The sequence below is a fragment of the Heterodontus francisci genome, chromosome 1, assembly GCF_036365525.1.
Source record: "Heterodontus francisci isolate sHetFra1 chromosome 1, sHetFra1.hap1, whole genome shotgun sequence".
Lineage (NCBI taxonomy): Eukaryota > Metazoa > Chordata > Chondrichthyes > Heterodontiformes > Heterodontidae > Heterodontus > Heterodontus francisci.
In genome coordinates this window covers 36,925,596-36,941,182 of record NC_090371.1, presented here as the reverse complement: position 1 = coordinate 36,941,182, position 15,587 = coordinate 36,925,596, and the positions used below count along the sequence as shown (strand labels likewise).

General features: G+C 45.6%; 1 protein-coding gene across 6 annotated transcripts in view; it reads right to left on the bottom strand.

Moving 5' to 3' along the window:
* LOC137368908 (receptor expression-enhancing protein 1-like) overlaps window positions 1–15,587 on the bottom strand; it is a 116,834-nt gene that overhangs the window by 28,686 nt on the left and 72,561 nt on the right. For 5 of the 6 annotated variants that reach the window (XM_068029210.1, XM_068029229.1, XM_068029191.1 and 2 more), the window contains one exon: window positions 8,066–8,110. The exons of the other annotated variant lie outside the window; for it this stretch is intronic. In XM_068029210.1, the coding sequence (XP_067885311.1) occupies window positions 8,066–8,110 (45 nt within the window). The remainder of the gene's footprint in view (window positions 1–8,065; window positions 8,111–15,587) is intronic. 6 annotated transcript variants of the gene reach the window in all.

Here is a 15,587-nt window from a genome sequence, read left to right as displayed (position 1 = left end):
ATGATAGTTCCTTAAAACCGGGATATGTGGCATATATGCTGGCCAACCATTTTGACAATATTCCCTTATTCTATCACATACCTCATCTTCTTTCTGCAAGTTTCTGATTTCACTCAATTTTTTAGCTGTTGCTGGTAAATTCTCGGTTATTGTTAAAGACTTCTACTTTCTCCAGAAGTAAGACATCTCTTTCTTCAGGTCTTCCAATTGTTGCTCTTAATAACGCATCTGCTGTTATTTGTTGTTTACCTGGAATGGTCGTCGAATTAACCCTCATCAGTCTTAGTCGAAATCTTTGCACCCTTGGAGGTACCTTTGCTCTTTTGAGTTCAGCGACGTCATGAGTGGCTTGTGATCAGTTTCAATCTTGAATTTAAGGCCCAATACATAGACCGAAAATTTTTCGCATGCCCACATTGCTGCCAACTCTTCCTTCTCAATAACTGTATATCTCTGTTTGGTTTTAGTTAACAACCAAGAAGTAAAATACACAGGTCTACATCTTCCATCCTTCTGGATTTGAAACAAGACTGCACCTAATCCTGTTGCTGATGCATAGGCTGCAATTATGGCTGTTAGCTCTGGATCATAGTGCGCTAACACCTCTGACAAATTTAACATCTCTTTGATTTTCTCAAAGGATTTTTTCTTGCTTTCTCCCCAATACCACATATTACTGCTCTTTAGCAGTTGTAGCAAAGGTTCGTTTATCGTAGCTCAATTTGGTAAGAATTTCCCAACCTGATTCACTATTCCTATGAATCTTTGTAGTCGGTTAGTAGTACAAAACTTGAGTATTGCTGGAAATAGAGACATTTTGTTGAAACTTTTCATCTTGCACTCATCAGGACAATCGCAAGAATAACCAATGTAAGGGAAAACAACTTATACTGCATGAGAAGAGAGTGCTGATTGGTTGGCAAGTGAACTCTGATTTGTAGAGGCGTTGCCATGGAGAATGCACCAGTTTATGTTGACTGACAGTTAACTGGCAAACTTTGTTTTAAATTTAAACCAGGCAGCTTGATTCTGATTGGTCAAGGCATTGCCCTGTGGAATTGCCCTGTGAAATAAGAGAATGGCTGTCAATTATTTTGTTCAGCCAGGAGCAATGTTTGTACATATTCTTTCTGTCTGCAAAAAACGGGGCCCTGTGCATTAATATATGTAGCTTCCAATACGCACAAATGCGCCACACTGCAAGCCCTACTGACAATCTTAAACTGGTTGTCAGAGTAATTCTTAGCACACTGTATATTATTTAGCGGATGTTGCCCAATTGCAGAATCACAAAATAAGTGACAACCATTCGCTGGTTCATTCCTCAAGGCAATGCCTTGACCAATCAGAGTCAAGCTGCCTGGTTTAAATTTCAAACAAAGCTTGGCAGTTAACTATCAGTCACCATAAACTGGTGCATTCTTCATAGCAATGCCTCTATCAATCAGAGTCCACTTGCCAAGCAATTAGCACTCTCTTCTCATACAGTATAAATTTGTTCTTTCCTGTACGTTGGTATTCTTGCGAATTGTCCTGATGAGTACAAGATGAAAAGCTTTGACAAAATGTCTCTATTTTTAGCTGATTAGAGTTGGAGCAAAGGAGACAGAGTTGTAACCATGTCTGAATGGTAAAAGAGTGAAACATCAGGAGGAAGAGGGAGAGGAGACAATCACCCATACCGAATGTATCTGTGAGGGAGATGTATATTGCCCTTCAGTGATTGTATTTATGGGGTGGCTGCACTACAACTGTACTCAGGATCCCTCTATTAGAGAGAGGAAAAAAAGCCAGCCAGGGTTCAGCCATGATTTGTACTGGAAAGTGTGTACAAGTGTGGGCACCGGGTGAGAAAAGGCCTGCCTCACTGTGATGCTTTGAGAGACAAATCACCAACACATAGCTGGTGATTTGTGCAGGTACGCTCCAGGGGTGAATTTCAGGGGGACTTCTACCACAGGTCAAGGTGACCTCAGCAGAACAGCCACAGAAACCCAGGGGAGATGGTGTAAAGCCACGTTGCACAAGTCTTGCTATAGAGTTAGCGCAGGCAAGTGAGACAACCCCTGCTGAAAATTATCTGCCCCAGTCTAGAAGAATAGCCACGCGGGTGAGCTACTGGGCTGGATTTTCTGGTGGGCGTCGGGACCACGTTGTCAGGCCCATATCGTGGTGCTGAGCCTACCCATGTCTTCAGCGCACCTGCTGGTGCAATCTTTCAGAAGGCAACCTTCTCCTCGCTCACTGTCCTATTAAGGATGGAAATAAGGCTCCAGAGGCAACAGGCTCAATTAAGGGCCCACATCAATGTCAGGCTGAATTAAGGGCCCACTGGGAGAGATGGGTGCTGCTGTGGCAAGCAGGTGAGTGCTCGGTTGCCTACATAGAAGGAATAAAATAAAGAGGCCTGAAGCCAGCAGAGCCATCAGAGTGGAGGAGAAATCCCTCCACATGATTATAGATGGCTACATCTACGGCCTTTCTTTCCTGTGCATTTGTTAATGGGGCGCCAATGGCCTCCAGCTCAGATGCGCACTCAGCCTGTTGCTGCGAGGCCGCCGCAATTGGACCAGTGGCCTCCGCACATGGCGGGGGGGGGGGTGGTTGGGGAAGAGTCGCTTCAATGGCGGGAAAACACTGCAGCCATCGCAAAATGCTCCTAAGTTGGGCCTTAATTGGACCAATTGGCTACCCACCTCCATGGAACAGGCAGCTGACCTGGTTCCCTGTCCTCCCCTGGGAAAGTTCCCCGAAGGTGGGAATGCATCGGGGAGCTGTCCCGCTGTGGTTTCCCACTATTTTCCCAACTCCTCCCCACTCCAACCCCATCTCAATGAGGCTAGATAAATTCAGCCCATTGTAACCGTTCCAGCAAGAGCATCTTTAAAAGGGGAAAACATTTGGAAAACAAGGCAGATGTCTGAAATAGTAAACATCACAATAAGTTGAGGTAATGGAGGGCACGCATTGAACTGTACACCAACACAAGACAGCACTGCAAGGACAGGAGGGATGAAAATTGGGAGCAACGTCTCCAGTAATGCTATGGATGGAGAAAATGACCCCAAAAAACCAAAGCCATTCCGGTAAACATCCTCCATACCTTCAACCGCAGTCTGCCGGAATGACTGGAAACTAGGCCATGACATAGATCAGGAGGCAGTGGCGTCGTGGTAATGTTACTGGACCAGTAGTCCATAGGCCCAGGCAAATGCTCTGGGGAAAGGGGTTCGAATCCCACCAGGGAAGATGATGAAATTTGAATTCAATTAATAACTCTGGAATTAAAAGCTCGTCTAATGGTGATCGTTGTTATAAAAAAAATGCCCTTTAGGGAAGGAAATCTGCCGTCCTTACCAGGTCTGGCCTACAGCAATGTGGTTGACTCTTAAATGTCCTCTGAAATGGCCTAGTAAGCCACTCAGTTGTAGCAAACCGCTACAAAGTTTAAGAAAAGGAATGAAAGCGGACACACCACCTGGCATCGACCTAGGCACTGGAAATGACAACGGCAAACCTAGTCCTGTCGACCCTGCAAAGTCCTCTTTGCAAATATCTGCAGGCTTGTGCCAAAATTGTGCCAAAATTAGTCAAGCAACAGCCTGACATAATCATACTCATGGAGTCATATCTTACAGCTGATGTTCCAGACACTACCATCACCATCCCCGTGTATGTCCTGTCCCACCAGCAGGACAGACCTGCCAGAGGTAGAGGCACAGTGGTACACAGTTGGGAGGGAGTTGCCCTGGGAGTCCTCAACATTGGCTCCAGACCCCATGAAGTCTCATGGTATCAGGTCAAACATGGGCAAGGAAACCTCTTGCTGATTACCACGTATTGCCCCCCTCGGCTGATGAATCAGTGCTTCTTCCTGTTGAACATCAATTGGAAGAAGAACTGAGGATAGCAAGGCATAGAATGTACTCTGGGTGGGGGACTTAAATGTTCATCACCAAGAGTGGCTTGGTAGCACTAATACTGACCGAGTCCTAAAGGACATAGCTGCTAGACTGGGTCTGTGGCTTGTGGTGAGGGAACCAACAAGAGGGAAAAACCTACATGACGTCGTCCTCACCAGTCTGCCTGCCGCAGATGCATCTCTTCATGACAGCATTGGTAGGAGTGACCACCGCACAGTTCTTGTGGAGATTAAGTCCCGTCTTCACATTGCGGATACCCACCATTGTGTTGTGTGGCACTATCACTGTGCTAAATGGGATAGATTTCGAACAGATCTAGGCTTTTAAAGAGAGGTTGATTAGCGTGCAGGAGAGACATGTTCCTGTGAAAATGAGGGATAGAAATGGCAAGATTAGGGAACCATGGATGACAGGTGAAATTGTGAGACTAGCTAAGAGGAAAAAGGAAGCATACATAAGGTCTAGGAGGCTGAAGAAAGACGAAGCTTTGAAAGAATATCGGGAATGTAGGACCAATCTGAAACGAGGAATTAAGAGGGCTAAAAGGGGTCATGAAATATCTTCAGCAAACAGGGTTAAGGAAAATCCCAAAGCCTTTTATTCATATATAAGGAGCAAGAGGGTAACTAGAGAAAGGATTGGCCCACTAAAGGACAAAGGAGGAAAGTTATGCGTGGAGTCAGAGAAAATGGGTGAGATTTTAAACGAGTACTTTGCATCGGTATTCACCGAGGAGAGGGACATGACGGATGTTGAGGTTAGGGACAGATGTTTGATTACTCTAGGTCAAGTCGGCATAAGGAGGGAGGAAGTGTTGGGTATTCTAAAAGGCATTAAGGTGGACAAGTCCCCAGGTCCGGATGGGATCTATCCCAGGTTACTGAGGGAAGCGAGAGAGGAAATAGCTGGGGCCTTAACAGATATCTTTGCAGCATCCTTAAACAAGGGTGAGGTCCCGGAGGACTGGAGAATTGCTAATGTTGTCCCCTTGTTTAAGAAGGGTAGCAGGGAAAATCCTGGTAATTATAGACCGGTGAGCCTGACGTCAGTGGTAGGGAAGCTGCTGGAGAAGATACTGAGGGATAGGATCTATTCCCATTTGGAAGAAAATGGGCTTATCAGTGATAGGCAACATGGTTTTGTGCAGGGAAGGTCATGTCTTACCAACTTAATAGAATTCTTTGAGGAAGTGACAAAGTTGATTGATGAGGTAAGGGCTGTAGATGTCATATATATGGACTTCAGTAAGGCGTTTGATAAGGTTCCCCATGGTAGGCTGATGGAGAAAGTGAAGTCGCTTGGGGTCCAGGGTGTACTAGCTAGATGGATAAAGAACTGGCTGGGCAACAGGAGACAGAGAGTAGCAGTGGAAGGGAGTTTCTCAAAATGGAGACGTGTGACCAGTGGTGTTCCACAGGGATCCGTGCTGGGACCACTGTTGTTTGTGATATACATAAATGATTTGGAGGAAAGTATAGGTGGTCTGATTAGCAAGTTTGCAGATGACACTAAGATTGGTGGAGTAGCAGATAGTGAAGGGGACTGTCAGAGAATACAGCAGAATATAGATAGATTGGAGAGTTGGGCAGAGAAATGGCAGATGGAGTTCAATCAGGGCAAGTGTGAGGTGATGCATTTTGGAAGATCCAATTCAAGAGTGAACTATACAGTAAATGGAAAAGTCCTGGGGAAAATTGATGTACAGAGAGATTTGGGTGTTCAGGTCCATTGTTCCCTGAAGGTGGCAACGCAGGTCAATAGAGTGGTCAAGAAGGCATACAGCATGCTTTCCTTCATCGGACGGGGTATTGAGTACAAGGGTTGGCAGGTCATGTTACAGTTGTATAAGACTTTGGTTCGGCCACATTTGGAATACTGCGTGCAGTTCTGGTCGCCACATTACCAAAAGGATGTAGATGCTTTGGAGAGGGTGCAGAGGAGGTTCACCAGGATGTTGCCTGGTATGGAGGGCGCTAGCTATGAAGAGAGGTTGAGTAGATTAGGATTATTTTCATTAGAAAGATGAAGGTTGAGGGGGGACCTGATTGAGGTGTACAAAATCATGAGAGGTATAGACAGGGTGGATAGCAAGAAGCTTTTTCCCAGAGTGGGGGATTCAATTACTAGGGGTCACGAGTTCAAAGTGAGAGGGGAAAAGTTTAGGGGGGATATGCGTGGAAAGTTCTTTACGCAGAGGGTGGTGGGTGCCTGGAACGCGTTGCCAGTGGAGGTGGTAGACGCGGGCACGATAGCGTCTTTTAAGATGTATCTAGACAGATACATGAATGGGCAGGAAGCAAAGAGATACAGACCCTTAGAAAATAGGCGACATGTTTAGATAGAGGATCTGGATCGGCGCAGGCTTGGAGGGCCGAAGGGCCTGTTCCTGTGCTGTAATTTTCTTTGTTTCTTTGTTCAATGCAAAACTGGGCATCCATGAGGCGCTGTGGGCCATCAGCAGCAGCAGAATTGTATTCAACCACAATCTGTAACTTCATGGCCCGGCATATCCCCCACTCTACCACTATCATCAAAAAGGGGACCAACCCTGGTTCAATGAAGAGAGCAGGAGGGCATGCCAGAAGCAGCACCAGGCATATCTAAAAAGGAGGTGTCAGTCTGGTGACGCTACAACACAGGACTACTTGCGAGCCAAACAGCAGAAGCATCATGCAATAGACAGGGCTAAGTAATCCCACAACCAAGCTCTAAGCTCTGCAGTCCTGCCACATCCAGTCATGAATGGTGGTGGACAATTAAACAACTAACAAGAGGAAGTGGCTCCACAAATATCCCCATCCTCAATGATGGGGAAGCCCAGCACATCAGTGCAAAAGATAAGGCTGAAGCATTTGCATTCATCTTCAGCCAGAAGTGCCAAGTGGATGATCCATCTTGGCCTCCTCCTGAGGTCCCCAGCATCACAGATGCCAGTCTTCAGCTAATCCGATTTACTCCACGTGATATCAAGAAATGGCTAAAGGCACTCGATACTGCAAAGGCTTTGGGCCTGACAATATTCTGGCAATAGTACTGAAGACCTGTGCTCCAGAACTAGTCCATGCCCCTAGCCAAGCTGTTCCAGTGCAGCTACAACACTGGCATCCCAGCAATGTGGAAAATTGGTCGGGTACATCTTGGCCACAAAAAGCAGGACAAATCCAATCCGGCCAAATACCGCCCTATCAGTCTACTCTTGATCATCAGTAAAGTAATGGAAGGGCTCTTCAACAGTGCTATCAAGCTGCACTTACTCAGCAATAACCTGCTCACTGATGCTCAGTTTGGGTTCGGCCTGGACCATTTGGCTCCTGACCTCATTACAGACATGGTCCAAAAAAGAGCTCAACTCGAGAGGTGAGGTGAGAGTGACTGCCCTTGATATCAAGGTAGCATTTGACCGAGTGTGGCATCAAGGACTAGCAAAACTGGAGTCAACGGGAATCAGGAATCATACCCAGCACAATGGAAGATGGTTGTGGTTATTGTAGGTCAATCATCCCAGTCCCAGGACATCATTGCAGGAGTTCCTCAGTGTAGTATCCTAGGCCTAACCATCTTCACTTGCTTCATCAATGACCTTCCCTCCATCATAAGGTTAGAAATGGGGATGTTCACTGATGAAAGTACAATGTTCAGCACCATTCGCGACTCCTCAGATATTGAAGCAGCCCATGTCCATATGCAGCAAGATCTGGACTACATCCAGACTTGGGCTGATAAGTGGCAAGTAATATTTGGACCACACAAGTGCCAGGTAATGACCATCACAAACAAGAGAGAATCTAACCATCTCCCTTGATGTTCAATGGCATTACTATCGCCCACTATCAACATCCTGGGGGTTACTATTGACCAGAAACTGAATTGGACCAGGCACATAAACACTGGCTACAAGAGCAGGTCAGAGGCTAGGAAGCCTGCGGCGAATAACTCATCTTCTATCTCCCCAATACCAAGTCAGGCGTGTGATGGAATACTCTCCACTTGCCTTGATGGGTGCAGCTCCAACAACACTCAAGAAACTCGACATTATCCAGGACAAAGCACCCCATCCACCACCTTCAACATGCACGCCCTCCACCACCAACACACAGTGGCAGCAATGTGTACAATATACAAGATGCACTGCAGTAACTCACCAAGGCTCCTTCGACAGCACCTTCCAAATCCACGACTTCTACCACCTAGAAGGACAAGGGTAGCAAATGAATGGGAACACCACCACATGCAAGTTCCCCTCCAAGCCAGACACCATCCTGACTTGGAATTATATCGCTGTTCCTTCACTGTCACTGGGTCAAAATCCTGGAACTCCCTTCCTAACAACACTGTGGGTATACCTACACCCCAAGGACTGCAGCAGTTCAAGAAGGCAGCTCACCACCACCTTCTCAAGGGCAATTAGGGATGGGCAATAAATGATGGCCTAGCTAGTGACGCCCACATCCCATGAATGAATAATTTTAAAAAACGCTAAGTTCTGCCCATACTTAGGGATTCTGTGATGGCCCCCTTGTGGGGTGTGAGCTTGCTTGACCCAAACATGGCCATCGGTGTAGCAAGGGCAGTGCCAGGGACTCCCTAAAATCAGATATTTCTTTATCTTAGGTATCTCCAAGAGACCCGCCGAATGGTCAATACAGGCAAACCCAGTTCCACCAGGTTTACTGGCTGGCCAGGGTGTAAGTGGAACCCAACTGTGGCCAAGACGCTTGAAAAGATAGGGCAGTTCTTTTTTGCATTTTCAAAGCATCCTCTAAGGGGGAAACAAATAATTCTTTTCTGGAGGGCAGGTAGGAGCTTCCCCGGACCGAGCATACTGCCAGCTAGATTTCCTGGGCCTTCTTGGTGGGTGAGTCTGTAGTGGTGGGGGCAGCCACCCTTGGTAATCAAATTAAGGAACCTCATTCCAATCCCAAAAAGTGGGCTTCAGCTATGAGGAGAGGCAAGAAACCTACCCCAGCAGCCAGGTCGAGTCAATTTTCCATGGTCACACAATAAAGGAAGGGCCTTTGCTTGCCCCAATCATGGCCTGTCGGTGAAGCAGGGGCCAGGGCCAGGGAGTCACTAAATTGGAAGTTCCTCCATCTCAGGCCCTCGGAGTGAGCCAACGTACAGTCCAGTGTACTGGATCACCAGGGTGGACATGCGACATACAGATCTGCATGGGGTGGGGGTGGCCTGCGATCAGGTTGTGAGCGCTTAAACTTGAGTGAAGAATGAGGTGTTACATGAGGGGACCTGAAACAAGGGAGAAAAATAACTCAAAATAATGTATGACAAAGGAATATCACCGGAGAAATATAAGAACGTACAGGGCAAAAACTTCAGTTGCGTGCTAGGATGGCTCCTTGATGCTGTCCCGCCTCCTGGCGAGTTTCCCAGGGTTGGGTTGCCACGGGAAATTGGAAACCCGCTGCATGGAGGCAGGCAGCCAATTAGCCCTATTAAGTGGCCATTTTCAGAACACGCCAGCAATTTCCCGCTGTCGTACTGGCCCCCTGCTGAGTCCAGAGAACGGCAGCAACTTGGACGCAGCCTCCCGGCGGCAGGCCAGAAGACCACTGGTGCCTCCTCTCACTGGCCCAATGCATGAGCCACAAGTATGAAAAGGACACAGTTGTGGCCAAAACCATTCTTGTAGAGGGGTTTCCTCCTTCATACTGATGGCCCTAACAACTGTGACCTTCTTTAATTCTAGATTTACAGCAGGCTTCCGAGAGTGCCTCCATTTTGAGGCACGCTCAGGCTCACTTTTCTACCTCAGCTGCGCCCACCTCCCCCGGTGGGGCTGCCGGCCGCCTAGTGCTGCACCTCTCATTGGGCCTCCCACTTTGGGAAACTGCCCGCCGTCCTTTTTTGGATGGCAAATGTGGAGGAGACCAATTTGAAGCTCAATCATGTAAAGTTGTGCTGGCGGGCACTTTGACGACAAGAATGGCCTTGGGATCTGCATATGGTCCCCGATATTGGACTCCTGACATCTGCAGGAAAATCCAAACAGTCTATTTGCTTTTCAATTGGTGTGTGAAGGAGAAATGACATGTTGGACCACCAATGAGGGAGGAAGGGGTGAACATGGTGGGGCAATCAGAGTGAGGAGGTCATGTGATGCAACCTCCTGGAATATATCCAACCAGATTTGGCATTGCTAAGGTAGATGTACAGGCTGGATATTTAATAAGTCCAGTCCTGGTGATGCACTTGACATTCCTCTCTCTATGGGTGGAATCCTCCTGGTCTCAGGGAGGCAGATTAGGAAGTGGGATCGGGAGAAAATTTAGGAAATCCGTCATCTGGGTGGTTCCCTGACGTGTTCCCATCTCCAAGCGATCTTATCAGAGGCGGGGTCTGTCAGCACTGGCTACCCGACTGGCAGTGGTGTGCAGCTAATTATTATCAATTATGTCCCCACTTCGGGGCAAAGCCCAGCAGGTGCCTGGAGGAAGCCTCCCGGTGGCAGGCTAAGGGGCCAGCAAGGCTTCCTTTAAATTACCCCACTCCCAATCCCCAACTGGAACCATGGGTGCCAGAGGCCCACAGCTGTGCTGCAGTCCATCCTACGGAGGGAGGGGGGTTTTCCCCTCCACAATTATGGCCCTGCCACATCGCCCCCCCCACCCCACCTCCGGGGGTATGGCACAGCGATGGATGGTGCCAGCAAACTGGCACGCCGGCCAGTGATGCAAACTGCCTTGCCTGCCCACCTCCATGCTTGCTCCCATTGGGGGCTAAAAATGCAGCCCTCAGGGTCTAATGAAGGGATATATCAGCTGTTTGTAGCATGTGGGGGACTGGGGGTGTTCACAGAATCACAGAATTGTTACAGAGCAGAAGGAGGCCATTCGGCCCATCGTGTCCGCACCGGCTCTCTGAAAGAGCAACTCCCTCAGTTCCGTTCCCCTGCCTTCTCCCGTAACCCAACACATTCTTCCTTTTCATATAACTGTCCAATTCCCTTTTGAATGCTTCAATTGAAACTACCTCCACCACCTTCTCGGGCAGCGCATTCCAGACGTTAACTAGACGCTGCGTGAAAAAGTTTTTCCTCAAGTCACTTTTGCTTCTCTTACCAAATACTTTAAATCTGTGCCCTCTCGTTCTCAATCCTTTCACAAGTGGGAACAGTTCCTCTCTATCTACTCTGTCCAGACCCCTCGTAATTTTGAATACCTTTACCAAATCACCTCTCAGCCTTCTCTTCTCCAAGGAAAACAGTCCTAACTTCTCCAATCTATCTTCATAACTGAAATTCCTCATCCCTGGAACAATTCTCGTGTATCTTTTCTGTACTCTCTCCAACGCCCTCACATCTTTCCTCAAGTGCGATGTCCAGAACTGGGCACAATACTCCTGCTGAGGTCGAACTAGGGTCTTATACAAGTTCAACATAACTTCCTTGCTCTTGTACTCTATGCCCCTATTAATAAAACCCAGGATACTGTATGCTTTATTAACCGCTCTCTCAACCTGTCCTGCTACCTTTAATGACTTATGCACATATACACCTAGGTCCCTCTGCTCCTGCACCCACTTTAGAATTGTGCCCTTTATTTTATATTGTCCCTCTATGTTTTTCCTACCAAAATGTATCACTTCACATTTCTCTGCATTGAACTTCATCTGTCACCTGTCTGCCCATTCCAACAACTTGTCTATGTCCTTTTGAAGTTCTACACTATCCTCTTCACAGTTCATAATGCTCCCAAGTTTCGTGTCATCTGCAAACTTTGAAATTGTGCCCTGTACAACAAGGTCTAGGTCATTAATATATATCAGGAAAAGCAAGGGTCCCAACACTAATTCCTTGTCATCTCCACTACAAATCTTCCTCCAGCCCGAAAAACATTCTTTAATCACTACTCTTTGTTTCCTGTCACTCAGCCAATTCCGTATCCATGTTGCTACCGTCCATATTATTCCATGAGTTACAGGTTTGCTCACAAGTCTGTTGTGTGACATTGTATCAAATGCCTTTTGAAAGTCCATGAACACCACATCAGCAGCATTGCCCTTATCAACCCTCTCTGTCACCTGATCAAAAAACTCCAGCAAGTTAGTTAAACATGATTTTCCCTTAAGAAATCGATGCTGGCTTTCCTTAATTAACTCACATTTGTTCATGTGACTATTGATTTTGTCCCTAATTATTTTTTCTAGAAGTTTTCCCACCACCAAAGTTAAACTGGCTGGCGTGTAGTTGCTGGGCTTATCTTGATACCCTTTTTTGAACAAGGGTGTAACATTTGCAATTCTCCAGTTCTCTGGCAGCACCCCTGAGTCTAAGGAAAACAGAAAAATTATGGCCAGTGCCTCTGCGATTTCCACCCTCACCTCCCTCAGTATCCTTAGATGCTTTATCAACTTTAACTACAGACAGCCTATCTAGTACTTCTTTATCAATTTTAAACCCCTCTAGTGACTGACTTACCTCCTCTTTTAACTTTGCCTGGGTTGCATCTTCTTCCTTGGTAAAGACAGATGCAAAATATTCATTTATTACCTCAGCTATGCCCTCTGCCTCCATGTGTAAATCCCCTTTCTGGTCCCTCTTCGGCCCCACACCTCCTTTTACCACCCTTTTGCTATTTACATGCTTAAGAAAACTTTGGGATTTCCTTTAATGCTAGCTGCCAGTCTCTTTTCATGCTCTCTCTTTGCTTCTCTTATTTGCTTTTTCACTTCCCCTCTGGATCTTCTATATTCAGCCTGGTTCTCAATAGTATTTTCTACCTGGCATCTGTCACAAGCACACTTTTTCTGCTTTATTTTAATCTCTTTTGTCATCCAGGGAGCTCTGGATTTGTTTGCCTTTCTTTTCCCCTTTGAGGGAACAGACCTTGACTGTGTCCGAACTATCTCTTTGAAGGTAGCCCATTGTTCATCTACCAGTTTTCCTGCCAGTTTTTGACTCCAATTTATTCCTCCCAGCTCCATTCTTACCCCACTGAAGTTGTCCTTCCCACAGTTAATTATTATTACCCTGGATTGCTCTTTGTCCTTTTCCATAGTCAGCCTTAATCTTATAATACAATGATCACTATCCCCTAAATGCTCTCCTACTTGATCCACCTGGCCCACCTCATTCCCATGAACCAGGTCTAGCAGTGCCTCCTTCTCGTTGGGACCAGCAACATACTGTTGCTGAAAATTTTCCTGAACTCACTTTAGGAACTCTTGCCCCTCTAGGACATCCTATTTCTCCAGCACTGCTTTAATCAATACCACCACCCCTCCCCCTTTCCTATCTTTCCTGAACACCTTGTATCCAGGAATATTTAACACCCAGTCCTGCCCATCTTTGAGTCAGTTATCTGTTACCCTGTTGGAGTATCTCTTTGCTATGTAGTCACGTTCCTCGGTTCAGCCCCATGGCCTTCCACACAGAAGCTGACACATTATGATCTGTGACAGGAAACCCAGCCTCTACAGACTTCCTTTGAGTTTTTAAACTTTATTCCTCTTTCTGCTGTAAATCAAAAATGCAATAAACAATTTTAAAAAGTCAATTTCAAACAACTATAGCCACCCAGAATCATATTCAAATTATCTAATTTAATGTTGAGTGCTGATGGCAGAATCTCAATGGTTTAAAAAAAAATCTATAATGCCCATTTAGTAAACAGTATTAAGTTGCAGGTTTTAATTTCTATTGCTTTCTAATTACTTTCCTGGCCCCATAACATTACCATTGAAATGATGAAGCATAATGATGATGCTACTTAGGTTAGTACAAACAATTGGAGTTCAGTGCTTTTCTCCCCAAGTATTATCATGTTAAGGCAATTTATGAATATAAAACATGACTATATGAGTAAGCCCTGAATGAATGAGGCTGATGATGAACATCATTGGTTTATGGTAACTGATTAAATCAAATTTCACTTTTACCTTATTGGATTAAGAATTTAAGAACCGTGGATTGCAAAATGGCCACTAGACCCATCAAGCCTATTCCCTTCAATGGGCCATGCAGAATTGCACTGTCACTGCACTATTCCATCTATTCCAGTCCAAACTTCCTGGGCAAACCAATACCAAACCAAACTTCCTTCACATATTCTTGACATGCACTGAATAAGATACAAATTTCCATCTCCTAAGATCACCTACTATCTACATCTATCCCTATAATCTTCAATGGCATCTTTTAAAAGGAGCACTATCTTTGATAGAGCTCCATTCCACACATGAATCTCCCTGAAAAAAAGAAACTGTAAATATCTAATTTTGCCTGTGTTTAAATATTAGAGTCTTTAAAAGGATGGAAGGACTGAATAACATAAATAAGGGTGTGGAATCACTGAGGGTATGTTGACTTTGGGTGATATTGTAACCTGGACAATATTGATTCAGTTGTCCGTTATATATCTCCCCCAATTTCCATTGATTTCAGTGGAAATGAAATTCAGGAAAGATGTATAATAGTTGATTGATTGATTCAATATCACTATCACCCTTGGTCTAAATTATCCCCACTATGTCTTCATCTGTTTCATCCATTACTTTCATAATTTTAAAGACCTGAAACACATCACCTCTCAAATGTATTTTCTCCAATCAAAACAATTTTAATTTCTCCATCTTACATCAAAATAAGCCCTGTCATTCTTCTCTATACTCTCTCCAATGCATCCATCTCTTTTTGAAGCTAACAGGGTAAGATTTCTGATGGTGTTAGTGGGACTGAAGCAGGATTTCCGCCCAGCAATTCATGCATTTCCATTCATGAATAAACCAGCCAGTTCAGCCATAATCTATATTTCCCACCTTCCATCGGCAGGCAGTGGGAACTTTCACATACATGGCTGATTCTAGGCAGCATTGCTACAGGTATTTAAAGATCTGCAGCAGCATCTCACAGATGAAATGAATGAAGCATTTGGCAGTTCAAGCTTAGCCATTTTGCTACCAAATTTGCTATTTTATCAGTAATATACTCACTTCACCTTTTATAAAAATCCTTAAACATGAACCTTATGTCATGCAGGCCCCCACCTGCCAAGAATGAGGCACATTGGTTTTGTCATATGAACATTGATTTTGAGGCTGTTGCTGGAGTGAGGAAATGGCTCATTGAACAGATCAGCCGTGGCTAGAAAAAACATTTGCATACTAACTGACGGTGCTTGTGTAGACAAAGGACCTGACACATTCAACCCACAATGGATGTTGATCACTGGACAGTGAGCAGCTGTGGAAGCACGTTCCAGGGCTTGTTGGGGTGATGCAATCCACAGGGGCCAGGACTGGTTGGACCAGCTGGTCACATGACTAACTGGCTGTTCCAGGGTGTTTTGAACTAGCCACAGAGAGTTTGAACTCAGAAAGACTGTTTGCTCCGGGACTGAGAAGATCTCTTCTGTTTGCTCCCATCTCTTTCTCACAAGCCTCTGAATCCACTGAAGACACATGAACCCCAAGAGAGAAAAGTCTCCTACAGCGAACAAGGTTTAAGAAGAATACTGGGCCCCAACGAAAAGCAAGATCTACTTACAATCAAGGACTCTACAGTGAGCTCGAAGAACTGCAACAAAAACTCTTCAGATATTGCCTCAAACGTTTCCACTTTATTTTTCTTCTGCTCTTTTCTGTCTCTATTTTCATGTGTGTATCGCGTATGCATGCTTGCGTGGGTGTGTCAACCGAATTAGAGTTTAA